This window comes from Passer domesticus, chromosome 3, assembly GCF_036417665.1.
Source record: "Passer domesticus isolate bPasDom1 chromosome 3, bPasDom1.hap1, whole genome shotgun sequence".
Lineage (NCBI taxonomy): Eukaryota > Metazoa > Chordata > Aves > Passeriformes > Passeridae > Passer > Passer domesticus.
In genome coordinates, this window is record NC_087476.1 from 57,696,345 (window position 1) to 57,721,800 (window position 25,456).

Here is a 25,456-nt window from a genome sequence, read left to right on the forward strand (position 1 = left end):
CTGTGTCACGGGCTCTTCTTCATATTAATTATCGTGTGTTTATTGCTTCTTTCTGGTCTTTATGCCTGTCAGCACTCTCTGAATCTTCTCTAGTTTTTCCCTTTGCTCTTACTCTTTTAGCTTTTGCCATTAGAAACTGAAAATCCCAATTCCTGATGCATATGAAAACAGGCAGCACAGACCTCAGTGATGCATGACTGGATTCTGTTAGGGCTTACTAGAAAGGCTCTCCCTTTGTTTTGGGGTGGCGTGTTTGTGTTGCTATTGGTTTGTGCCTCTGGCTGGCTCTGTGCAGTTTGGGATTGAAACTCTTACACTTTATCTAGGATTGAAAAGCAAATGGAGCATCACACTGACCTATTTCAGCCTTTTTGTTTTGCAAATGTGCTCTTGGAACTGCCCCTGCTATTATCTTATAGTGCTATGGAATGTTTATAGTGAGATGTTCAGGCTAGCATCCCCTGCAAAAGTGGGCAGCAAGCAGCCTATATTATGGAAAAAATCCTCCTTACTTCTAAATATGGATCAAACCTAGGTAAGTATTGTATTGTTTGCTACTCTGAAGTAATCTGTATCCTTAAGCTGTCTGAAGGGCAAAACAGTTTTAAAAAACCATTCTAAGTGAACTAAGAATCTTGATCAACATTAAAACACAGTGACAAAATAAATTTTAATGACCTCTCCTAATACACAGAGGAGCAACATCTACAGGGGCTATGCAGTCAGGGTAGTCAATATTCCCTGCTTACCTAAGATGCTGGTAAGAATAGGTGGAATAAGCATATTCACAGATATGTGGAGAGACAAACATCAGTGTTTAGGACAGGAAAAACAGATCTGACAGACTTGAAATAGTGATGACTTTCACACAGTGTGTCTCACTTCTGCTACAGGATAAACACTCATAGGTTCCTTTCTACTCAGAATATTCTGTGATCTGTGACTGTGTAAAACTCCCCAGCTCTGGGTTCTGCATGAGAGGCCGTGAATGCAGTTTTAGTAAAGCAGCCACGAAGGTGGGCTGGAAGCACTGCGTGCTCTGAGCACTCCTTTGACATCAGAGGGGGAGCCCCAGCCTTGGGAGCGGCTGGGGAGGGGCTGCCGAAGTGGTGTCAGCAGGAGGCAGTGGCTGCGAGCTGCCTGGGCAGAAGAGGAAAAGCACCCTGAGCATGTTGACAGTGTTTTCTGCTATTCCCAGGTTTGCTCTAGCTCAGTAGTTCAGTATGACTTTTTAAAAATCAAATAGCATGAAAGCCATTAAATGCAAACACACGGTATTGAGACCAGTGTGTGTGTTAACAGCAGGAGCTGCCAAACCAATCTGTTACTTTGCCCACTTTGTCTTGCTCTCCATCCAGCTGACAATGCCCCCAGGCTCTCTGGTAAGGTGACTCCTGTACCTTGCTTGCTGTCTGCTGCTCTCTGCTTGCAGGCGTTCATTCTAGCTGTCATATGCAAAATCCCTGAAGGTTTATTCCCCTACAGCAGCACAGAAACAAAGGCTGCTGTTGGGCAGAGTGACTGGAAAGCTGAGCAGCCTCTTGCACCATGGCTGCACTGGCTGGCTTGTGCTTTGTGCCAGATCCTGCTGTTGTCCTGCAAAACCAAACCTTTTGTTCTGCTGCTGGCTGTGTGCCAGGGTAATGTGTTTTGGTAATAGGAGCACGGTGGGCACAGAGAGAAAAGACCACTTTTCTTGCTGCTGTGATAAAGTGGTGAAGGACATTTAGGTATTTCATTAAAACCCAATGCAAATTTCAATGATGGAAAATAAGACCCCAACTAAATGGGCAGTGAGTCTTCCCTAGAAAGCTGTATTTAAAATGTGGCCTTTTGGATCTTGTGCTATTTGCCATGTCTTCTAGGGGCTGGGATGGAAGAGAGGCCATACTCCCAAACTGGAAATGGGCAGCATCAGCAGATGGTCTCCTGGACCCACTGTAGCACTGAAGTACAAACAACCAGACTTTGTCTCATGTGGCACGAGCAAGGAGCACTGGAACCCAGATTTCCTGAGTGGCTGGCACAGACAGCTCTACAGCTGCTGTCCTGCTCAGCTCAAGCACTGCTTGAGAGACAGGTCACACAGGCAGATGCCCTGTCTTCTCTGTCTCCCTGGAACAAGTATCTCAACAACTTCCCCCACCATTCACATTCCAGCTTCTTGTAAGGCTGTTTCACAGAAATTCTGTCTGCTCTCATGACGCAGTCTTGTAGCACAGAATTTAGCTGGCAATGGAAACGAAAGACAATGCAATAAATATAAGAATAGAATTGGTTTATTAGAGCTATTTTACATAAAGTAATCAAGAACAAATTACTTGAAGAACTATTTGTATACCATGGCAATATTCTTGCTGACTCAAAGTTACTGAAGTACAAAAGACGACATACAAACAATGCATGCCTCATTTGACTCTGGTTTTATTGAGACCCATGAGGAATGTGACATCCTTGGGACAGCCAAACAAGACAGACAGCACAGTGTGTGTGTATATATAAGTATATATAACATGTACTGTACACATTTTACTGGTAACACATCTGCAGTTCACTCACACATATCAATTACTTGCTCTAATTCTATGAGAATTTTTCTGGGGTGAGGGCAGATCACCGAAGCTTTCAAGCTTTGCAGGGAGCTATGGGATAACCAGCAGGAATCCTACACTCTGTCATCTCGGGTAGAAACTGCTGTGTGCTGTTCTCACACTGTGTGAGGGTGGTGGGCTGGATGTGGACAAGGCTGAACAAGCCCTGAACTCCAGGGACAGACACAGTCTGGGATTGCACACGGAATCATAGAGGGGTTTGGGTTGGAAAGGACCTTAAAGATCATTTAGCTCCAGCCCCCCTGCCATGGACAGGGACACCTTCCACTAGACCAGGTTACTCAGGGCTACATCCAGCCTGGCCTTGAACACTGGCAGTGATGGGGCATCCACAGCTTCTTTAGGCAGCAGTACATGACTGCTGTTGAGCACTGGGAAGTCCAAGCTCATCCACTGAGGAGCTGCATTTTTTCATTTCAGCATTTAGCAAGCATGGCTGTCTGCTAGCAGTGCAGAGGTTTAAACTGAGTGAAAATAACATGCTTCCTTCCTTAAATCCCAGTTTTCTTAGCAAAAGCTGGTGCCTGGATAGCAACTGCTTTTAATTAACAAAGCAAGACACATTCTTTAATGAAAATAAAGAATCCCAGGGCATCCCAGTGCATCAGGTGGAAAGAACACAACTAGTCTCTGCTGGATGGTGAAGGAACGTGTTGGCTGGAGCATCCCGGTCCCCACAGTGGTGGCAGCACTGAGAAGAGCAAGATGGCACAGGCTTCCCCCCAGCTTTGGCCAACACAGCCGGGCTGTGGAGCCTTGCCTGCTCCAGTGCACAATCCCTGGGGTGCACTCAGCCCTGGCTGAGACCCCAACTGCTGTGGGGAGGGCAAGGGCACCCCACATCCAGTTTGGGGTCTCCCCACCTTGCAGTGTCTTCTGCACAACAATCAACTAGAGCTACTCTCCAGAGCCTGAGCGTTTCTTATTTTCTGACCAAGGTCATCTACCCACTTTTTATATCATCACCAAAGGGGAAGAGTATGTTCTTCATCTCATAGGCTGCTTCTACACTTGAAAATAAACTAAGGATTTTGGTCCTTTTATAGAGGCAGAGATTCGTGGACACAGGAGAAAGGGGAGAAAACAACTGACCCAAATCCAGGTTTTAGAGATACATCCCATTGATGAGGTAATCAGACTCTTCAGATGTAATGGGTCGAGCTTTTTTGAGCTTCTGTTTCACTAAGCGCAGTCTGCAAGCAACCATAAGCAGCAGCAAAGCAGTGATTGCCAGGCCTAAGGCTAAGGGTAACACAGCACCTACAATGAGGTTAAGAGAAATTACATTTTATTTAACACAGTGAGACGCTGGGAGAGAAAACCTGAAATTCATCCTTAAAAATACAGCTAGTCTACCACTTGGATGTCAGTAATTGGAACAATTCATACCATGAAACCAAACTGCAAGATCGTGTTAGGGACAGTTCAGAATATGTAAGTACATTATTCAATTCTTGACCACTTTATCGGTATCTATAGCACCTGACTGAAAAACTGACATAATTCAAACTTAATTCACATAGTTGTTCTTACCTGTTTCTGGGACTGGGCGACCACCTCCAAGCTGATCTCTCTTTGGCATCATTATGCCATCCCCATTTTTATCATCTGTTCTTTTCCCTGAGGAACTGTTATCTGCACAAAATCAAGCCAGATAAATAAATACTGCAGTTCAGTGACTCAGGAAATCTTATCCACAGGACACTAATATTAAATAACGTGAAGCGCTTAAACTTATGGGAAAAAAACAAACAAAAGAACAGTTCAAGAACTTCTGGCTTCAACTGTATAATTTGAATTTTTGAAAAAATGTGAAACTAAAGCTAAAATTTCAATTCAATTTTACATCCCAAACCACAATGCATCTCAACCAAAAGCAAGGGCACTTTGACTGAGCTGTGATACATTTGCTGGCAGCCTTCAGAACTGTTACAGAGCTAGCAGAAACACACTATGCTACAAGATCTGTAGAATATGGATGTGAAATGTTGTAATTGGAATTACATGTAGTGGTGGGTGCTAAGGAAGTGTTTAAGTCAATTAGTCTGGAACATCCACTGTGTGTAAGTCCCACACACCTCCAGCAGCTCTGAAGAACAGCAGAAGGTGTCCCTGGCAGTGGCAGCAGCAAATGCACACGACTGCTAATTAAAGCTTAAATTGTTTCACTGGTACTGTCATGAAAGTCCACGCTAATGTTCCCACTCCAAGGCAGAAGGCAGCCTCTCAGGCTATGGCACTATTGCCCTGCCTTTTTGGCTGGGGTGCATAAACACTGACTTCAGCCACAGGGAATGCTGTAGAAACCAGCCATGGCCCTGTCCTCATTGGGCTCCTGATCCTGGCATGTAAAGTTGGCTTGAAAAAGTCCGAACAGTGAATGTACTGGCCTTAAAATATCCAAACGGTATCAGAGATGTGCAGGACCACCTGAATGTAACTGACACCAAAACCAGCAGGTGTTTTTCCTGAATTAATCTAAATGAATATTTGTCTTTTTTTGGAAATACCCAAAAGACATCAGCTCTTTTTAAGAGCTGCTCCAGCCTGCATCTAAATGCCTGTTTTAGAAACTTGTTTCCCTGCCATGTAAGTAAAGGGAATATTTAAGTCAACTGCTTGTAAAGAAATTTGGCCAATATGGAGAAAAGTTTAGTGGGAAGTTTTTGGAAGGGTAGAAGAATAGAATCCTTTCAATAAAGCTTGTAGGATTTTGCTAGGACTTGTGGCTGTTCTTACATGACTGGAGAGACTATCAGAGTCAATGCTGCTCAATATCTTATCTGTTATCTCTAGAACACAAAGAGCAATTTCCCCAAAGAAGTTTAGGAGCCTGGCATAAAGCATTTTACAGGCCTTTAATTTGGTTTGCACTTTCTCTTGATTTTCTAGTCTACTCCAAGGAAATTGCCATTTACAGCCCTTTCCTATTACCCTAAATTACAGATCTAGGTTACAGCTACTGCTGTGGGTGCCTCTGCAGTAAAAACATGACTAAGGCTCGGGCACTCAGTCAAATGCTGTAATGCCAGCCCTGAACAGCACTGCACGGGCAGCCTGGGAGAGGCAGAGGCTCTGTGCCAGGGGAATGCAAAGCTGTTGTGGTGATTTATACACTTGGGATGGCTGTGCTGGCGAGTGCAAATCTTCAGGCTGCTCGTGAATTCAACCTGTCTGCATGACCCTGTTTGCTACTGGCCAGTGCTGCTTAGAAACCAGTTTGAAACTGGCCCCTGCTCACTCCAGAGTGCTGTGCTGCTACTGAGTGTTTTCTACATTCATCTGCAAGTTCAGGAGTGCCAGAATATGCAGCGAGGCTTAAGAACTTCCCTGGAGAAGGACACTGGGGCTATTTGGAGGCAGCCATGCAGAAATGCTGCGCTGGCCTTTGCAGGAGATGCAGTCTGGGTAACTTTACTACCATGGAAACATGGCTGCAGAGAAAGAAAGGACTCTTTATTGATATCAAATGCCTCTTCCTCCATCCACTCTCAACTTTGAAAGAAAATGTTTGGCCTTTCAGCTTGGGCAAAAGTAGACCATGAGTCTGTTTCAGAAGACTCGGTGCCCTGAGTGCCTGAGGGGGTTATCTCAAAGTCAGATTTGGTGGTTCCCTGGACTTGCCCTGCTGTAGAAGAATTCCATTGAAAAGGCAGAAATGCAGAACAAGATTTACCCACAGTAAACAATCAATGATTTTTGGGTTTTGTATTGGTTGGTTGTGGTCTTTCACTTCACTTTGAATAGATCCCATTAGGTCAGGCAGAAGTTTTAAACAGTCCTTAACTTGGACTTGCATATTTTCATACTTCAGTGTAAATCCTTAAAAAGCTTGTATCAAGTCAGAGCTAAGCATGAAGGGCCACTGTAAGGAAGGTTAAAGGAAATTTGGAACAGAGAATCTATTAAGAGAAAATGGATTCTAGAAGGAAGTTCCCTTAAGTGTCACCCTTATAGGTAGAAAGCTCATATATCTGCTACCAGGAAATATCTCACAGTCCAAAACATTACAACTTAGCCCAGCTCCTTTGGAGAAAAGGAAAAAAGATTAATTTGGTCGTACTTGACAAGGAAGTCCCTTTATTAGACATCTTTATTGAATTCTCAGAGATGAAAGTTGTTTATGGAGAGGTAAGTAGCAGAAGGGACAGGCCTTTATTGGTACTTTAGCCACTACTAATTAAAAAAAAAGTAAAAAACAAAACAAAGGAATTCCCAAGTCCTACAGTGTCTCGGGAAAAACTTCTCTTGTTTAAAAATCAACAAAACTTCTCTTGTTTAAAAATCAACAGAAAGGTCCTGTATCTGCATAGAGTCTAGCAGCAAACTGGAATGTGCTAAATGCTGTCTCCAATAGGTAAAACCTTCACTTACTCTGCCTGCAGTCACCTGATTTAAGAGCATCACATTTGTCTTCCTGGATTGTTATTTCCATGATGATCTGAAACTGTCAGCTGAGAATTAAGAAAAATGTGGCCTGAATGCAGCACTTGCAAGTGAAAAGCCGGAACCTGTGCTGCCTCTGTAAAGCCGTATCCCCTAATATGTATCTTAAGTAGACAGCTTTTCACCACAGTGACATTAAAACCACTAAAGCTATTTTCAAAACTTATGTAAAATAGTATATAAGAAGCCGGGATGTTTGCAATGTCAGCTCCAGGCCAACAAGAACATGATTGCCTTGGTCCAACAAAGACCTTTATAGTGATTCAGAGGCAGAGGTTCTACCTTGGCATCAGCAGCAGGAGACAATCCCTCCCAGAACAGGATTTCTGCCAGTGGAATTGCTGACCTTTGAGGTTGCTGGTATGATTTCTGCTCAGCACTGCTCATCTTTTCTCAAAAATGCATATAACATTATTTCCCTCCTGGACACATTTCCAGATGAGCTTCACGGAGCTGCTCCAGCATTTCTGTGCCTCTCATTTTTGTATCACATAATTATTAGATTTGGTCTGTAACCTCCCTAAGATGGCAGTGGTGGAGGGAAGTCTAATTAATGGATCTGGGTGGATTTTAATGAATAAATTAGATGTCTGTCTCTCCAGCTCCATAAAGACTGTGGTGTTTCCCAGTGGGGCAGGACTTGGGCCTCTCTGGACTTCTGTGAATCATTAATACGCAGCATGGGACTCTATGAATTTTCAGTGTCTGCAGGAGAAGACAGCAGCTCAGAGCAGGTTTTGGCAGAGCAGTTTTTGGCAGTTTCTGCCCTTCAGACCCATGTACCTAGCACGTACTTAGCACCTCTTCAGGCCCCAGCCCATGCACCCTAACTGGAATCAATCCTTAGGCAATTTTAAACCTCGCTGAGCTGTTTGCTGCTTTTTTTGGTTAGAAGTATTGTGTTCTTGGGTCAGTAAATACTGGATCCTTTTATTCCACAGGGAAATAATTAAGCATATAAAATTAAATTTTGACTGAACCTTGTCATAAGAAAAATATTAAACCCACAAGAATTAAAACAGCTTGAAATCTTGCCTGTTGAAAATTAGAAGATTACAACAGGTACTGGTAGTATACTAATCACTGAAGCCCCATCACACTTTAGTTTTCTAAGCATCTTTTTCTTTGCTTGTCTACTGCTGTGCAAAAGGCTACCTTTAGAGCAAAACTGGTGCAAGTAAGTTGCTGTGCAATGGGTAAACACAGAAAATGATTATGCAAAAATGCTTCTGCATTGTACTTCCAGTTATAACCCTTGATTATCAATTGCTGAAGGTAGTGGCCTCAATTCTGGTTTTATGCCTGGATTCATAAGCCAAATGATTTTTGAGACCTACTTAGCAGCTTAGACTTCCCACTCGAGCCTGCAAAGTCCTTTGGAAGTTTGATGTTCAGTTTGGGTGGCCCCACATCAGGTGTCACTCAAGACTATATGAGTGAGAAGGGTTTGAAGCAGACTTCAGAATTTTAGACAGCAGTGAGAAGTTCATTTAGAGGTCATCTATACTGCCAGAAAAGGGGAAAACATTTGGGACAGGATTTTGCTGTCAGTCCCCACAAATTCACTTAGGCCATCAAATTCTTGACAACATTGTTTTCACTCCCTTTGCACAGTGTTCACAGAGTGTTCCCTTTGCAGAGTTTTCACTCCTGCACTCCACAGATGAAGTACAAGCACCTTGAAGGGAACGTCCAGGTGCCAACCAGGGCAGTGCCCTTTTCCAGAGTCAACAGCAGAGGGCACTGAGCACTGCTCTGTTGTAACTGGATAATAAAGCTATGTCTTGGGGCACATGAATCAGTCGAAACCATGAAGAAATAAAAGTGGGGGGTTTGTACTGATTCTAGGCTCTGTGCACACAGTTTTGCTTTCATGTAATTGCCAGATCATTCTAATTCATTAGCATGGACCTTAAAAGACACGTCAATTTCATTGCAGCTTCTGGAGCTTTACCAAGGCCAGGGCTGGGGCTCTGCCTCTAACATCACACAATGACTCACTACAGGCTTGCAGCCACTGTGCAGAACAATACTGGGGACCTGTACACGGGCACCTGAGGTAGCTTGTTACCAAAGCCTGAGACTTTTCTACTATGAGGAAAGACTGCTCCTGCCCTGGAGACGGAGTTCAGGAAAAAAAAAAAAAAAGAAAAAAAGAAGCGAGAAGTAAGACTTAGCACCAGGAGAAAAGCAATTACTCTCACCCAAGTTGAACAGCACTTTATTATGTGCTCCTGAAGTACTCCCCTACAGATTTAAAGAGCCTTAATACATCAGCCTACACAGCTGAACCTGTGGCAGAATATTTATTTAGTTCACTGCACATTTTGTTCCTTAGACTGTATTATTTCCCTAGCATTCCTACATTTCAACTTTCTTTTTGCACCTACTATAAAATAGATTTAACATTAATAAATCAAAACCTTGATTTATTAGAACTTCATTATTACAGGTTTCTTTTGTATTTATTTACATTTGAAATTTTTTCTCTTAGCCAGGCACCAAAAGACAAATTAAATTTAAGGTGCAAGACACTTCCTTTCTTTAAGGAGAAGGATTTATTGAAAATGATGAAATTCTTACCTGGCACAAATCCACTGATTTGTTTCTTTGGTCCCTGAGAAAGCGATTGGTTAGACATGTCTGCATCCACTGAGAGAAGTGGTTGATTTCTGGCAGTGCCTTTCAGGGTGTTCACTGCAGAGTTTTCCTCTGTGTTTTCAGTCAGTCCTGCAGTCCTTTGCTGGGTAGTGCCAAGAGCTGCATGTGTCACCGTCTTCCGACCCGAGCTGACTGTTAACAGAAAACAAAAATTTTTGTACAATGTTTTTGTTGTACAAAAAAAATGTTTGTACAACAAGGGAATGGAAGTGTTCTTAAGGAAGACTGTCCAAGATGGGCCTTGAGGCACAGTAAACAACTTCCTCAGGTTCAGACATATGATGAAATGTGAGTCACAGATACCTAACACTTGCTCTCAAGAGTACACTCATGACTCCTACAGTGAAATCCAGCAACTAAACTATAATGAAAGAGTGGTTAGCCATTGTGCCCATTCACCCTCTGGTGGTTTTTGCTCACTAGCTGAGCATTGGCACATGCTGAGGGATGACTAACAAAAGCAAATACGATGGTGAATCAACTGGTTCCCACAGTGTTTCAGATTCTTGCAAGGTGTATAACAGCACCTAACAGTGAAGGGTACCTCTGAGACACCCTTTCACACAGAGACTACAATGCTTGTTTCCAGAATCATCATGCAAGTGCAAAACTGATCTTTTAACTGGTGAACACAAAACCTGTCACTTAGGTGTCAAGACCTTGACAGTTTTAATATACTTTGAAGAAAATTTATGAGCACCTGAGTATGCAAGTATTAAACCTTCCCATGTGCTAATTCCAGTGAAAGGCTGGGAGCAAACTGTTTGCTCACAGGGAGAGAGGCCACAGAAGTGGCATTGTCCCCCTTTGGTCACTGAGGCTGTGGTTACTTTCACAGTCTCCTGTTCTCCTGTGCTACTGTGGCCTGGCACTGCTGTAGTGTACTTTTATATTTTGTAATACTTTGTAATAGTTTTGGTTTTGTATCCCCTTATTTTTCCCAAATGGTTTACCCCAGATTGTACCTCCTCCCTCTATCTGTGTAATCATTCTCCTGTGTTGAGATCATCCCCAAATCCCCGCCCTGGCTCTCTGTCAGTCACTCAGCATCCCATCCTCTCCATCTAGAAATTTCAGTCTAAGTCATAGAGTGATTAGTCTGAGCCCAGGGCTCAGCCCCCCAAGTATTATTTTAGACGCTATCCCAAATGTCCATCCCTAAGATTTCATCCCTGGAGGGCCTTTATTGTCAGCAAATGTATCTACGCAGTGCTCCTGGGCACTCTGAGCAAGGCACATCACTGAGGTGTGGGGCTCCCCTGGGGAGCTCCAAATAAACCTGGGACTGACCCCCTGCTGAGAGTCGGCCTTTTATCCTTTCCCGATGTCTCCAGTGTCTCTTCTGATGCAAAGGCAACTAGCCTGGCTGCCCTCAGTACCCTCGGGGCACCAGAGAGTGTCCCCCCCACCCCCTGCCCCCGCCGTCAGGCGCTTCGGGGATGCCCCCCATTGTCTGCCGACCCGGGGCTGGCCGGGGTTCCTGAGAGGCTCCCAGAGTGATAGAGACATGGCACACTTACGATTCTGGCAGAAAGTCTCGTCTGATCCATCAGGACACTGTCTCACACCATCACACGCAAACGTGATGTCAATGCAGCAGCCATCGTCACAGATAAACTGGTAGCGAGAGCAAACCCCAACACAGGCTGTTGAGAAACAATTCCCAAATTACCAAAAGAGAAATCCAAGTAGTAAATACTGAGTCAGTGACTGAGTCAATGACTAAAATCTGCAGCACGGAGGAAAAAGCAAAATCACGCTACGTCAAGAAGCACCATGAACAAGGCACAAAGTCCAGACTCAGCTGTGTGACATCGTATTGACTCAGAAGCAAATATAGGCAAGAGCTGTTCCTGGCACCTTCATCACTAACCTGGTAATCTCTTTATTACAGGAATACTCAACCTGGAGGCTGTTGCACCTTACACCTTGTGCAGCACCCTTACAGTGCTTTGAATTCTGCTGGCCTAAGGTGAAAGGAGATCTTCCTAAGCTTAAAAGATGCAGAACAGTCCTGAAAATAAAGAAATGAAATCTCTGTGGCTGTAACTGCATCCCTCCTCTCTTTAGTAGTAATTCCTACTAAATATCTATTTAACACCAATATGTTGCTTTACATGCACACATTTGGACCATATGGGATCTTTTATGGCATATTTTCTGCAACATAATTAAAATACTCAAAGAATGCTCATCATTTATTGACATCAGCAATCCAGTGACTTCAATACAGCACAGGCCAAAATATGACTAGGTCACGCTCTCACTAATTACTTTCACCAGAAAGAACTGACTGCTGCCTGCTTTAAAATTGAGATTCCCCTGGAAATGGAGAGTATCCCTGGACATCCCATTTTGCATACTCAAAGCTTTCCTGAAACCCATTCAGATTCTGTAATTGTCAAGTGTTTACATCTGTGCTTTTGTCTTTCCAACAGCAGTGCAGTTCATCACTTTGTAAAGCACTATCAAGTTCAGTGCTTGATTAGTGTTGTAAGAGCAAATCAATTTGCATAAGGGAGCACAGCCTTTGGTTGTTATCCTGCTGTGTACCAAACGATGCACCATGCTAAGGGAAGGATGCCAGGAAAGCAGACAACTGTTTAAAACCCCTAAAATCTGAAAATGCATCTCCCAAACTTCAGCACTAGTAATAGCACTGATCTTGCATGTATTAAGGCATCAAGAACTGGTTTAGCTACAGCAGTAGAACTAGAATTGCTAATGAAGCTGGAGAATTACAAAAATAAAAAAGAGCAAATCCCCTATGTGGTCCATACAAAAGATACCCAAGATACCCACACCAGCAAATAAACAAAGCAGCAAACCTCTCTGGCTGCTTTAGCTGAATTAAATATTAATGAACACAACTCTATCATCCATTACTGGAACACTGGCATTATTAAGCAGATTTTTTCTTAATAACAGCTTATTGCCATGGGACTACCCTCTCACACAGAGATATTGTGCTGAGGCAGAGCAAGATTTTCACTGGTTCTGCTAAACATGGTGATAATGCTATTTAACTTTGTGCCAGAGCAGCAGATCTGCACTAGCAACTTGTTAATTACAATGGAATTAGAAGTTATAACATTGAAGAGCAGGACTGACAGCCACCGAAATCTAACCTACTTTCTACCTTTTATGCTTTTCACATGTTTCTGAAGCTCAGAGTTTAAAAATGATGGGTCAGTTCCAGTTTCAGCTTCCCCAGTCGCATAAGGCTTCAATAATAACCATCAGAAAGAAAAACTTAAATGCATTAAAACAAAAAAACCATGTCAACTTTCAGACTGCAAATGCAGGTCAGTATTATTCTTAGTCTGCCTCAAACATACTATTAAGTAATTTAAACTGGATCTTCCCTATAGCACAAGCCCTGTCATGATGCCCACACCATCTGACTGTTACAATGCACCTGACACCTGTGCCAATATTTCACTCTTCCAATCCAATTAAGTCTTCTTATTATCAATAGAAGGACAAATACTCAGTGCCTGAAAGTATTACTGCTCTAACAGACAAGTGATGCTTGCTTGTTTCCTCACTTTAAAAGAGCAATTCATAGCTAAAAGAGATGTCATTATGTAATGAGCAAGGGCAAAATAAAACACTGAAAATGGAGAATAACATTTTTATCTTTATCAAGACCCTTGCTCGGCTCTGAGTGTCATACCCTGGGTGTCACAGAGGCAACAGCTCCAGCCATTTTCTCACCTGCTGCAGAATGAACCATGGGCAGAATGGTCACAGAGACGTTGTCAGAGCTCCGCTGACCTGCAGTGTCTGTCACGGTGAGCTGGAAAATATACCCACCCTCCTGAATGTGGGACAGCTTCAGTGTTCCTGGCTGCGGTACCTGAGTGAAGGCACACAGCAAAAAAACATTGGCACAATGGATCCATCCATGACCTTCCAGGAATAAGGAGCTCATCATGTAGATGAGCAGATTAAATACCTCCTGCAGTCTAGTCAGCCTATTCAAACATGTATTTCAGCATGTAACATTTGATCTCTTTTTCATTTTTGCATCCATTTGTAAAAAACCCACAATGTTCAGGTAGTGTTTTCATGATCTGCTCAGTTACCTGGAGCTGTGGATCTCAGCACACAAATGGAGAACAAATGATCACATACATTTAAATCAATTTGTGAGTAATTAGAAATGTAATTTGGAGGATAGACAGTAAAATATTGGCCTTTTGCCCTTTATCAAGTTAGTCTGTAGACAATATAACACGGATCCACAGAAATAAATTTTCATGCCTGAAAGAGAACAAGAATTTTTGATTAATATGGCCAGAGTCCTAGACCTTCCATTATAGAGGAGTGTATTCACAAACCATTTTTTCTCTCAGTGAGAAAATTTCCTACCTGAAATTTTTTTCCTTTTCTATTTACATGAATGCACTCAGTTATCTGATAAGACTGTTGAGTACCTCCTGATGGAGTATATGACCCCTTACAATTTCATTCTTTAATTCATTAAAGAAATTATTATGCTCTAAAAACACCTGCTGTTCTTCACTGTGAGTGTTGGGAGAGCAAATGTGGTATTTAAAACTCATGAGCCATGGAGCCCAAGTCTCTTCCCAGTGCAGAGACAGAGAAATGCCACTGACTCTCAATACACCACCACTCCTCCTGGTGACCTCTGTGCTTTCCTTTTTATTTTCATGCTGCCCTGAAGAATGCTGGCCTGTATCTGCTTACACAGAAACTTTGGCTCAAAATAGATAATCAGCATTAAAAAAAACCCCAACCCATTACTGTCCCCAAGTGTCCAGGAGCTGTGCAGCTACAGAGTGGGCATAGCAACCAGAGAAGCAAATTACCTAAAAAAGCAATAATCAGTCACAACACAAAAGAAAGGAAAAAAAAGGTTTCCTTCTACAATATCTAAGATCTCTTTATAGCAGTCCTTCCTCCTCCTCTGCCTTCTGTTTATTCTTTGCTACATAAAAGCAATGGAACAGCTGTCTTTTATCTTATTTAAACACACTCCCATTCTCCCTTGTAGCTATGGATTCATACATTATTCTCAAAGAATAAATGACACAAAATCCAGTAACTTCAGGGCAGTAACCAAAGCACTAAAGACATCAACTGAAGAATGCATTAGAAAAATCACAGCTATTAATTAAACTCTAAAATTTAAATTATCATGGTTAATCACCAGGGTACATATCTGTAGGAGAAATCCTTCTCCTTTGAACACAATGAAAAAGTATTTATTTAAGCATAAATGTGTGTCAAATTCATTTTCTGTTAACAAATACAAAAAAGCCACCAAGGTTAATGTGAATTTTACAATTCTGAATGGATATAAGACTTGTCTCTATTTTATAAAGTGACTTTGACTAATATTAACAATATAAACTTTAAATGTTTTCATTAATTTCTGATTTTTGTTTTACTCTGTGTTACTAAATCTCAGATTAATTTAGAAGTATTTAATTGCTCTTTTAAGAAAATAATGCTGCAATGGGTCCAGTTAACAAGTCTTTGATTAGAAAGTGTTCTTTTATCTAGATGATATATAGGAATTATTCTTAAAACTCCATTTTGATTTGCACTCTCCCACCTCTACATATCCTTCCTGCTCTAGGTGGAGTTCCCAGTGTGCCCTGGATATTGTAGGCTGTGAGCAGACTGTGAGTAGAGTCAGTGGACTTGAGATATTTTTTGGTTTTCTGCTGATCCTACAGCATTCACAAAAAAGACTAAAATGAAGAATTGCTCTGTTCATGGGTAATTTTAATTTGAAATCAAAGTGCAGCAGAAAATGTACAGATAAAATATTGCACAAGGTTTTCATCGTGTTTCTTTGTAGCTTCTCCATAAGCACTGACAGGAGACTGTTGGTGAAAACCTGTTGTTATCTTTAGTAACTGAATTACTGAGAGGTCTCTAACTGGGGTGACAGAAGCTGAAAACCAAGAGCAGTGAGTACAAATAAAGCAGAGCTCAAATCCAGTGGAGTATTATCATCTGCTTGTTTGCTGCTGGCTGTCCCATGCCATCCAGCAAAGGGATTAACTGTGTAAGCCACTAGAAATAATCACTGGAATAACCCAGGGACACAGTGCAGTCTCTTTGACTGGAGGTCTTCAGGATGGGATTGGACAGATAAAATAATCTCATTGAGGCTCCTTGTCCCACAAACAGTTGGACCAGATGATCTTTTGAGGTACTTTCCAACCTGGGCTGCTCTACTTTTCTGTGAAATAAATGTTCAGGTTGTAAAGATATCCTAATTTTGGTGCCTGGCAGACAGATTTGTATATATGTAATATTTTTAGCTGTACATTTAAAACTTGAACACAACTGTGCTATTCACATTCTTTGAACAGAGAGAGACATAATTCTCTCTCCCAGGACTTTTCCTGGGGAAGGCAGTGAGAAAGCTCAGAGAAAGAAGAAAAAACAATTCTTGTCTCTACTTGCTGCGCCTGTTGTGTGGCACATGTGGAACGTATTATGGAGATTGTTTACTGAAGAGTGATTTCTTAATTGGACTCCAGTGATGGTTGTTTGGATTGATTGACCAATTAGGTTAAAGCTGTGTTGTGACTGTCTGGTAAGGGGTCATGGGTTTGTCTGTAGTAGTAGTATAGTATAGTTTTAGGATAGTATAGTATAATATACCATAGCTTAATAAGGCAATTGTCCAGCCTTGTAAATCATGGAGTCATTGCACATTATTCCCTGGCTGGGGGTTGTCCTGCATCGATACACAACAATCTGGAAGTAACTGGCCCAAGGGGGGCTGCACGTGTACCTGCATGTCAACCGATGAGTCGCCCTGCAGCAGCGCCCACTCATAGTGCACAATTCCATGGTCATCGGAGCTCTCCCGGCCATCCAAAAGCACCCAGTCCACAGGAGACTGCAGCACAATGTCTTGGCCCGCCCTACACTGTGGAGGCTCATCGTATTCTTCTTCTTCAACAAAAAAAGAGAAGATCAGTTATTTATCAGGGGAGGCTGAGTGATTATTTATATAAAACACTTTTCTTTCTTGGTTAAGGTATCGTTTCACCTCTGTGCAACTTCCTGAAAGAGGAACATGTTCATTAGTGCACATTTTGTTAAGCAAAGTAGTATCTGCTTCTATTTTCATTAATTGTCCTATGATATCTTCAGGAATTAACATTAGAAGCACATGGCATAGAAAACCTCTCTAGGTACCTGGATGTTTCGGCAATACAACAAACAGCATTATTAGCATCAGTGTATTTTTTAAATCTGAACTAAGGAAAATAGGTTTAAATATGACTTACATACAGATGGCAGTCACAGCACCTTTTTTAAACCTTTTATAGTACTCTGCTTAATTCAATAGGCTTCTAGTTCCTATTTATAATATTTCATTATAGGAATGGCAGACTTAGCATAAGGGGGCACCCTGATGAAGCAGTGCACATGATTAACATTCATCAGACGCCACCAATTTTAAGTGCCTCATTTAAGATATGGAAAGCTCAATTTTCAGAATATTTATTTATGGCATTTTGCTATATTCAAAGTACAATCTTTACTGATTAAAACTGTGTGTAGTAAGTACTTTTGCCAATCAGACCACAAGCTTTTGGGTTAGACTAACAAAAGTCTAACCCAAAGATTTTATCTTTCTACAGTTCCCCACTCAAGTGTCATTCCTTCTCTGGGCACCATGAAGTGCCAGGGTGCTCTCTGCTCTTCAGCCTCTGCAAAGGATACCCTGTAAATGATATTGATGTTATGCTCAGAAGAGCAAGTATTGAAATCAAGGTTGTAACTGCACTTGGTGTGAGCAGAGTTGCACAAGGAAAGGTCCCCATCAGCATGGGGAATCTTCCTTGCACATGCTGTTCAACAGTATCATGAACATGCTTGAAGCCTTGGAGCCCATAGGAGCAGTGGGACAACTGTTTATCTCTTATTAAACAGCAAAATTATTATTTCTTGGTTTTTTCAGTAGTAGGTCAGACATAGAAAATGTCAAGGTAAATGTCTAAAGTTAGGAAAACATAAAATAACTACTTTCTATAATAATAGGAAGCATGAAGTGTTTCTTACTCATCCAATGACAAAGGCAGCTTTGCCTAACTTGTATACACTCACTTTTCAAAACCAACTTTCTTTTAAAAAAACCATCCAAGTGCAAAAAAACCCCCAAAACTCATTGTTAATAAAACCTCAAAATTAATTGTTAATAAACACCATCATTATGGTGCCAGGCTAATTTTTATTTTATAAAAATGAGTTACGTACAGACTTCACACAGTTACTTACTTTACAAATAACTGTTGAAAAGAAACTGACCTGGGTCTCAAACAGCACAGCTCAGTCTTTGGCTTCTACATTGGAGAGGGGTTTTATGTCACCTGTCTGGTTTAAATGACTTGATCAATGCCCTGCAGGGGCAGAAACAAGCCCTAATTCCCCTAAGCAATGAGGATACTTTCTTCCTGGACTAACTTTATACTCCAGCAGCATGAGTTGCAAAGGAAGGACCACATTGAGAGAGCCACAGAAATTCATGCCCTTCGTTAAAGATGAGTGAGGGACCACACAGACCTCTAGTCCCAAAGGATGGAGGCACCACCCTTTGCTTGTAAGCCACCAGATCATCTTCAGAAAAGTAAATCAATGGCAAAAAGGAAAATTTTACCTAACAGAGATATATGGCATGGGAGGAGACAGCCTATTGAGCTGAAGATTCTTTTTCCACAGCAAAGTTTTCTTTGATTTTTCTTCACATGATTCTTAGAGAGCTAAACACTTCCAAATCTTAGGAATAAAAAGTCTGCATAAAAAACTAAGGAGGCAAACTCATTGGAGCTACTTGCAGCCACCACTTGTGGGAATAAAGCACTATAAGCCACAGGTCAGCAAAAAGTCATCTCAACTTCTGCTTTCAACTTGCATTTCAGTTGAATGCAAATAAGCAGTATGGAACTGAAATACCAGGTCAACACTCTGGGATGCTGGAGCTGGCTGCTTTCTAGAAAAAGGGGTGAAACTTTGAGAGCCAACAAAATAGGCTTTTTTCTCATCCTGCTTTTTATTTATTCTACTCCCTCCATCCTTTACACAGACTAGTTCTGCCAGTAATGAAGCTTCTAACTAATTTTCTGAATGAAGGTTTTATTACGAAAGGTTATTTCACTGCCCACTCCTGAATGTGCTTGGTATTAGTCTACCTTGATGCTGAATTCTCCCATTGCTCACCACTAGTGATCTTAGAGATCACTGTATCCCAATGCACAGAAATATTTTTCGAATTATGAGGGCACCACTTCTGTGGGTAAATGTTGGTTTGGTGTACCAGAAAGAAAACGGCAGAAGACTCAAGAAAAAAGGAGTCTGAAAGAAAAAAAAAAAGAAGCATCTAAAATGATGGAAAAAAAATCTTGACATGAAAAGTTCTTTCCTAAATTTCTTAAACTCATTCATGGGGTGACAGAAGGAAAAAACAATGTGCCTTCATCATCCTGTTGTCCAGACTGTTTTTCAATATAATTGAAAAATGCACTGGTAACAAAACATCAGAGCAAAATAATTCAATCTTAATTTTATCTCTCCTGGTCTATGTCACATCTGACAGATGTTTAAATAAAAGTTCATTCTCCTTTGTGGCTTTGTTTCAGCTCCAGTGTAATTGCATTAAGAAATCATAATCCCCTGTTTCCAATACCACCATCACCCACAAGGCAGACTTTTAAATAAAACCAACAGGACACAGAGCAATTTGCAGACTAGGAACTGAAATTGCCTTTCAAGTCCAGTGCTGATAGTCAGAAAAGCTGCTAAAAAGACAAAGCATTTAAGAACTCCAGAATTCAAGAACTCAAGGAATTCAAGATTTCTAATAGAGCATTATTTGTACAATATATTATTTATATTGTGCTATAACTGCACCCTGAATTAGTTCCTAATAGTATTTAATAGAATTAAGGCAGTTCAAAATGAAGCCTTATTCTGTGTGACTTTGATGCAAAATCTCATCTTAAGCCTTATATCATGCAACTGCATACAGGCTTATGAAATATAACTACCACGAAGCTGCTACATAAATAACGCTGTGGAACTAACACTCCTGTTGAAAATGTCAAAACCACACCTTGGGTTTTTCTGGTACCTTAAGCTTGCCTCATGTCTACTGCCATAAGTTCCTTCCTTACAGCTCTCTAATCTACCTGCCCATGCACTTTGCAAAAATATTTAGGAATCATAATGCCTCTCCAACTCGAGCCCCTGCACTCTCGTGTTCCAGGGGATTCCCACTGATATTCTCATGAAACGTGCAGGACTGAATGGACCTGAAGCCTGACGTCTCCCCTCCCAAGAGAGCAGTAACAGCAGGCACATCTGGACACTGTTTTCACCCACACCAACACCAGGTCTTCTTCCTGTTGCATGCAGTGACTAATTTACTTCAGATGAGATCTATTGCTGAGTAAGATGCAGATGACATTTGGGAAAGTATTGTACACAGAGATAATGAAATTAAGTCAAAATTAGTTAACAGGAGAGTGTTTAACAACAGGAGGTGGGGGAAGGCAAACAAATTCTTTGAATCAGGTGCTAGGAAACAGACTCTAAATTTAGAAATCCAGATTTGTTTTCATCTACAGCTGCTTGCTCTGGATAATATTGCTCTTAAATATGCTTCAGAGTTGAACAAACTGCTGCTTTTGATGTGGCCTTGTTTCCAGAGGTGCCTCTTGAGAATGTCCATGCTGTGTCTGGAGAGGTATCCTTGTCTTCTTCAGTACAGCTCTTGAGTTCTTAAGCACAAAAAATCTTGATTTAAGTGAGTAAGAAGCTGTCTTAGGCAATGACATTTGGACAGCACCCCCAAGAACAGCATGTGCTTGCTCTCAGGCTATGCGCCAGGTTATGGCATAGCTGGGGAAAAAAGCACTTCATGCTTTTGAAGGTGACAAATATGCACACTTCCTGGGGAGCTGGGACTTCTCTGGCTCCCCAGGGAGTGTGGGGCCAGTTGTCATGCACATCCCACCGGCTGGCTCCCAGCCACCGGCTGGCTGGCACAGTGCCCCACCGAGGGCTCTGCAGAGGCAGAGATGTTGAGACATGGGTTTCCCCAAGTCCAAACACCCCCAAAGCCCTCACAGAAGCGGTCAGGTCGGAAGGCACCACAGTGGGTCATCTGGTCCAACCTCCCCGCTCAAGCAGGGTCGTCCCACAGCACACGGCACAGGATTGTGTCCAGACGGTTTCTGAGCATCTCCGGTGAGGGAGACTCCACAACCTCTCTGGGCAACCTGCTGCAGTGCGTGGTTACCCGCACAGTAAAGAAGTTCTTCCTCACGTTCAGCAGGATCTTCCTCTGCATCAGTTTCTTGTCTCTAGTCCTAGTGCAGGCCACCACAAGGAGAGCCTGGAAGCATCCTTGGAACCCCCTCCCCTTAAGGTATTCACACGCGTTGGTTAGGGTCCCTCGGGCACGGCCGAGCCGCCCTCCCGGCCCGGGGAACCCCGCACCGGCGACGCCCCACGACCCGGGAGCGGGCTCCCGGCGCCGGGGCAGCCGCACGGACGGCGCCCGCTCCCCGCCGCGGCCCCGCGGCCCTGCCGCCCCGGCGCCGCCATCTCCTGCCGCCCTTCCCGCCGCGCAAGCCGCTTACCCGTGGGCGGCGGGGCGACGCCGGCGGTCCGGCGGCTGTAGGAGCTGTAGCCGCGGTGCGGGGCGAAGCGGCAGACGGGCCGGCCGCGGTGCGTGCAGTTGAAGAGGTAGCAGCCCGGCTCGGCCGCCGTGCCCCGCGGGCGGGCGGGCCCCTGCACCACGGCCAGCGTGCAGCGCGGCTCGGCGCAGCAGGCGTCCAGGCACTGCCGCCAGCCCGACACGGCACCCGGCGCCCGCAGGAAGGTGGCGCCGGCCGCGATGGAGTCCTTGGTGCGGATGATGGAGTCGGGCCTGGCGGAGAAGCCGCCGCTTCCGCCGCACCGCTCCCCGCCGCCCCCTCCGCCGCCCGCCGTCGCCGGCGGTCCCGGCTCCTCCTGCTGCAGCTGCCGGCGGAACTCCTCCAGCAGCGTCTCCACGCCCGAGATCTGCGAGCGCAGGTCGGCCAGCGGCGCCGCGCAGCGCCCGCCCGGCAGCACGGCCCGCCCGCCCAGCGCCGCCAGCAGCACCAGCACCAGCGCCGCCATGGCCCCGGGCGGCGGCGGCGGCGGGAGCGGCTCCCCGGGGCAGCCCCAGCGAGCGCGGCGCGGGGAGGCGCCGGCCCCGCCCGGCTGCACCAGGCGGAGCGGCCGCGCTCAGCACCCGCCGCCGCGAACAGCTCCGGCCGGCCCCGCCCCGGCCCCGCCCCACAGAGCGACATTCCTGCGGGAGCCGCCGTGATAGGGGAAGGAGAGAGGGGGTCAAACGGGATGAGGGTAATTTTAAGATGTATGTTAGAAAGAAATTCTTGCTGTGAGGGTGGTGAGGCACTGGAACAGGTTGCCCAGAGAAGCTGTGGATGCCCCATCCCTGGAAGTGTTCAAGGCCAGATTGGATAAGGCCTTCCAGAATCTAGTCTAGTGGAAGGTGTCCGTACCCATGGCAGGGCACTTGGGATTAAATGACCTTTAAGGTCCCTTCCATTCTGTGGAAGCCCTTAAAATTCTGTCATTCGACTGCTCTATGACTCCACATGGGGTTGGGAAGGGGTCACTGAAACTGCTGGTGGTTCTGTCAACCTGAGGAAACAAAAAAGAAATTGCAGAAGACTCCATCACAGGCATGGCATTTCTGTTTGGAAATTACAAAAAAAAAAAAAGAAAGCCAGTAGTCAAAAACATAATGTGCAAAGCTGTGGCCTCCTGACCTGCAAAAAAAAATCCCACATAGGATCTTAACCACCCAAAACAATGGTGAAGATCTTCCCATGCAAGTTTTTGAAGTCTTTGCTAAATGGGTTTCAGAGAAATACTTGCAATTAAATTAATCAGTTTTGCATCTGTCACAACAACATCTGTTTTATCATGAAAATATTGCTGATTCTGTAACACAAATTAATAACTATTATCCCTGAAAATCAACAACCCTTCAAAGCAGCTGCTTTGTTATTTTTTGTCAGATGCATGGAGCCTCAAAGTGCTAGAATGGCACACTGAGACCTGTTCAAGCAGGTGAGCATTTAAAAGATAAAGAAGGATTTGGCTAAAGGGAGGTCACAATCCTATTGTCTTCCTTTAGTGTCACATTTACCTGTTTGAAAGTTAGTAGGATCCTTATCCTTAGTTAGGATAAGGATGGCATGCCTACATTTTTGCATGGAAGTGTTGATACCACTTTATGATTAGCTTCTTGAGCAAGAATTTCTAAGTGCAGCAGATTTTTTTTTTAATTGATGCTGGAGGAGAACTTGCTTTTTTGCCCAATTTTCTTGGCTCAGAATGTGTATGTTGTTACCCTGGCCTTGTGAGAAAGCTGGCATTTGTAGTCATGCTGAGCTTTTTTCAGAAGGTGGCAGCAGCTTATTACTTATATAAAACAGATTGCTGTTAAACGTCAATGTCTGCCTAAGGGAAATCATAGAATTCATAACTACTTATACTTAATTTCGCATTTCTTTACTGGATTATTGTTGTGAATGCCTCAGCTTTTCTTTGGGTTTTGGAGTTGCAGATTAAAACTAATACTTGGCTTATAGTAACACTAAAAATATTTCATCCCTGTCTGTCATCAAATTGAAATTTTGGGATGGCTGATTTTCATGCAGAGGGGCTTAGAAATTCCTAAAGATATTCTCAGGTTTTACTTTTAAAAAAAAAAATTTGTTGTTGTTGCTGTTTCTTTTCAAAGGATACATGCATGTACCACAGTTTATTGTCCAAAATGTCCACTTCATCAGGCATGGGACAGCTAAAGAGACTGCTAGATTTCTTTTCCAAAAGTGGAGATTAGACTACGCATATATTCTTTACATCCAAACAATACCTGGCAAAATAATACAGGATTTCAGAATTAATGAATATTCATGTTTCCAACCATCTGTTGATTAGTTTCAATCTCTGTTCATATTCAAAATTCATAAAATAGCTGAAACTATGGGAATAGAGTCTGAGTGCATCTGCTTTTCTCTTCCTTTAGTTGATTTTTTCCAAAGTAACAGAATAACAGGAATTAAAAAAGCAGGGGACAGAAAGGCAATGGAATAGGATGAAAAGAAATGGAATATGTAGAAAGGGAGCAGGAAGAAAAGGCAAAGGTTATATCTAGGCTTCCTCATCTGAAGTGCTTTCCTATGGAGCCATGATTATTTTTTTTTGGTTGTTGTTGTTTGGGGTTTTTTTTGTTGGAATATGTGCTCAGAGAAAGAAACATATCTTCCTTTTCATTTGATGTCTTCCAGACGCTCTGCAAACAGTAAACACATAATGCAAATGTTATCTGCAGAAAACGTGTTGTCGGCGTGATGTTATCATTAGACACATTTTCTCTGCTCCAGTTTGCTTGTGAGAATCTGTCGAGTAAACACCCGTGATAGATACAAATCAGCTCAGATGCTGGAGTGGACTGTTGATTGACAGCTAAGTTTGAGCAATTTGCCCACGAATGAATTGAAGTGATAACCTTTTCTTTGCAGCTTGACAATTCAGGTTTCTGACCGTGAGAGTAAGAGGAGTTCTGTATAAATAACAGAAGATAGGGTGTTAAATGTTAGAGAGGAGGCAAAGGAATTAACTCAGGTTTTGTGTTTTGTCTTTTTTATTATTTCACATCCTACTCGAGCAAAATTGTGTAATCCTGTGGTACCAGTGCTATGCAAACAGCAGGAGGAATAATTTTTCAAATTCCAGAATGAAAAACGTAAATGTGATCCTGAACATGCTTCATATAATATTGATTTTATTAACATCCCATTATGATGCAAATTAAAAAGGTATGACTGGTTTCAGCTTGAGATGGTTTTAGTCCAAGTATGGTAAACCTGTTTTGCTTGCCCTTTTAAAGGAGAGAAAAATAGCCATGCCCTGTCTTTGGAATGTGTCTGAGTGTGTATAATTGTGCTTGTCTTTCTGCTGCTGTATTAAATACCAGTGCACTAAAAATGAGAGCTCTCCTGACTGACAAAATGGAATATTATTAACAACTCCCCTCCTTTCTATATGCCTGACTGCATTTGTGCCTAACATGAAGCAAGTATTTTACTACAAAACTGGGAAGGAGACAGAAAATGAAAAAAAGGCAGGAGATTGCATTTTAGAGATGCTTCCCCACTAGCAGCAGAGGTAAGGATGGGGCTGAGGCATCAGGTGATTGCTTTGACGTTACGTTCATACGTGCTGCGATTGCTTCTCTGCCCAGATACTGCATAATCGACTGCACAGCATCAGCAGGCACCACGTGGTATCAGCACAGGGAGCTGCTGGCAAAGGCACTGAGGTTCTGCTGCTGAGATAAATGTTCCTACAAAATAACAAAAACCCCTCCTTGTAAAGAACAAGGACGGGTAGGGGTGAGAAGAGGGGAGCCATTTCTGTAAAGTGAAGTTAGCAGTGTTTATTAACTGGTGCAAGGTGAAATTCCCTCCGAGGTCACATAATCATCATGCTCCTTGCTGCCTTCTCCTAAGTCATTACTGGGTTGAACTGACTGTTTCACCAAACTCAGAATCAGGCAGGGTAAAAAGAGAGGTAGGGTAGAGCTAAGCAAATAAATCCTAGTATTGCTGACAGAATAATACCACCTTTAGCACATGTCTTTGCTGGATCTTTGAAAAACACATTTCTTTTCA

The 25,456-nt window shown here is 43.0% G+C and overlaps 1 protein-coding gene across 3 annotated transcripts; it reads right to left on the reverse strand.

Annotated features, from left to right (window-relative positions):
* Positions 1-645: 645 nt before the first annotated feature.
* On the reverse strand, positions 646-22,010 carry LRP11 (LDL receptor related protein 11). Of its 3 annotated transcripts, XM_064413295.1 has the most exons (8): positions 21,359-22,009; positions 16,501-16,664; positions 13,437-13,578; positions 11,240-11,365; positions 9,642-9,851; positions 4,146-4,247; positions 3,705-3,872; positions 646-2,229 (listed from the first exon to the last, which is right to left on the reverse strand). In XM_064413295.1, exons 1-7 carry the CDS (start codon positions 21,879-21,881, stop codon positions 3,718-3,720), a joined length of 1,422 nt encoding a protein of 473 aa, XP_064269365.1. In that variant the 5' UTR covers positions 21,882-22,009; the 3' UTR covers positions 646-2,229; positions 3,705-3,717. The 3 variants fall into 3 exon arrangements, with proteins under 3 accessions (XP_064269365.1, XP_064269366.1, XP_064269364.1); XM_064413296.1 differs by lacking the exon at positions 646-2,229 and having other exon boundaries at positions 2,262-3,872; positions 16,501-16,661; positions 21,359-22,010; XM_064413294.1 differs by lacking the exon at positions 646-2,229 and having other exon boundaries at positions 2,262-3,872; positions 21,359-22,008.
* Between the last annotated feature and the right edge of the window lie 3,446 nt (positions 22,011-25,456).

What these genes read in the sequence shown, in the direction of transcription:
- LRP11 (XM_064413295.1), bottom strand. Translation starts at nt 21,881, where the DNA reads ATGGCGGCGCTGGTGCTGGTGCTGCTGGCGGCGCTGGGCGGGCGGGCC. An exon ending in CGTCGCCCCGCCGCCCACGG is followed by an intron (nt 16,665 to 21,358) that starts GTAAGCGGCTTG and finishes TTTTTGTTGAAG; the next exon opens with AAGAAGAATACGATGAGCCT. An exon ending in TCGCCCAGTCCCAGAAACAG is followed by an intron (nt 3,873 to 4,145) that starts GTAAGAACAACT and finishes ACCTCATTGTAG; the next exon opens with GTGCTGTGTTACCCTTAGCC.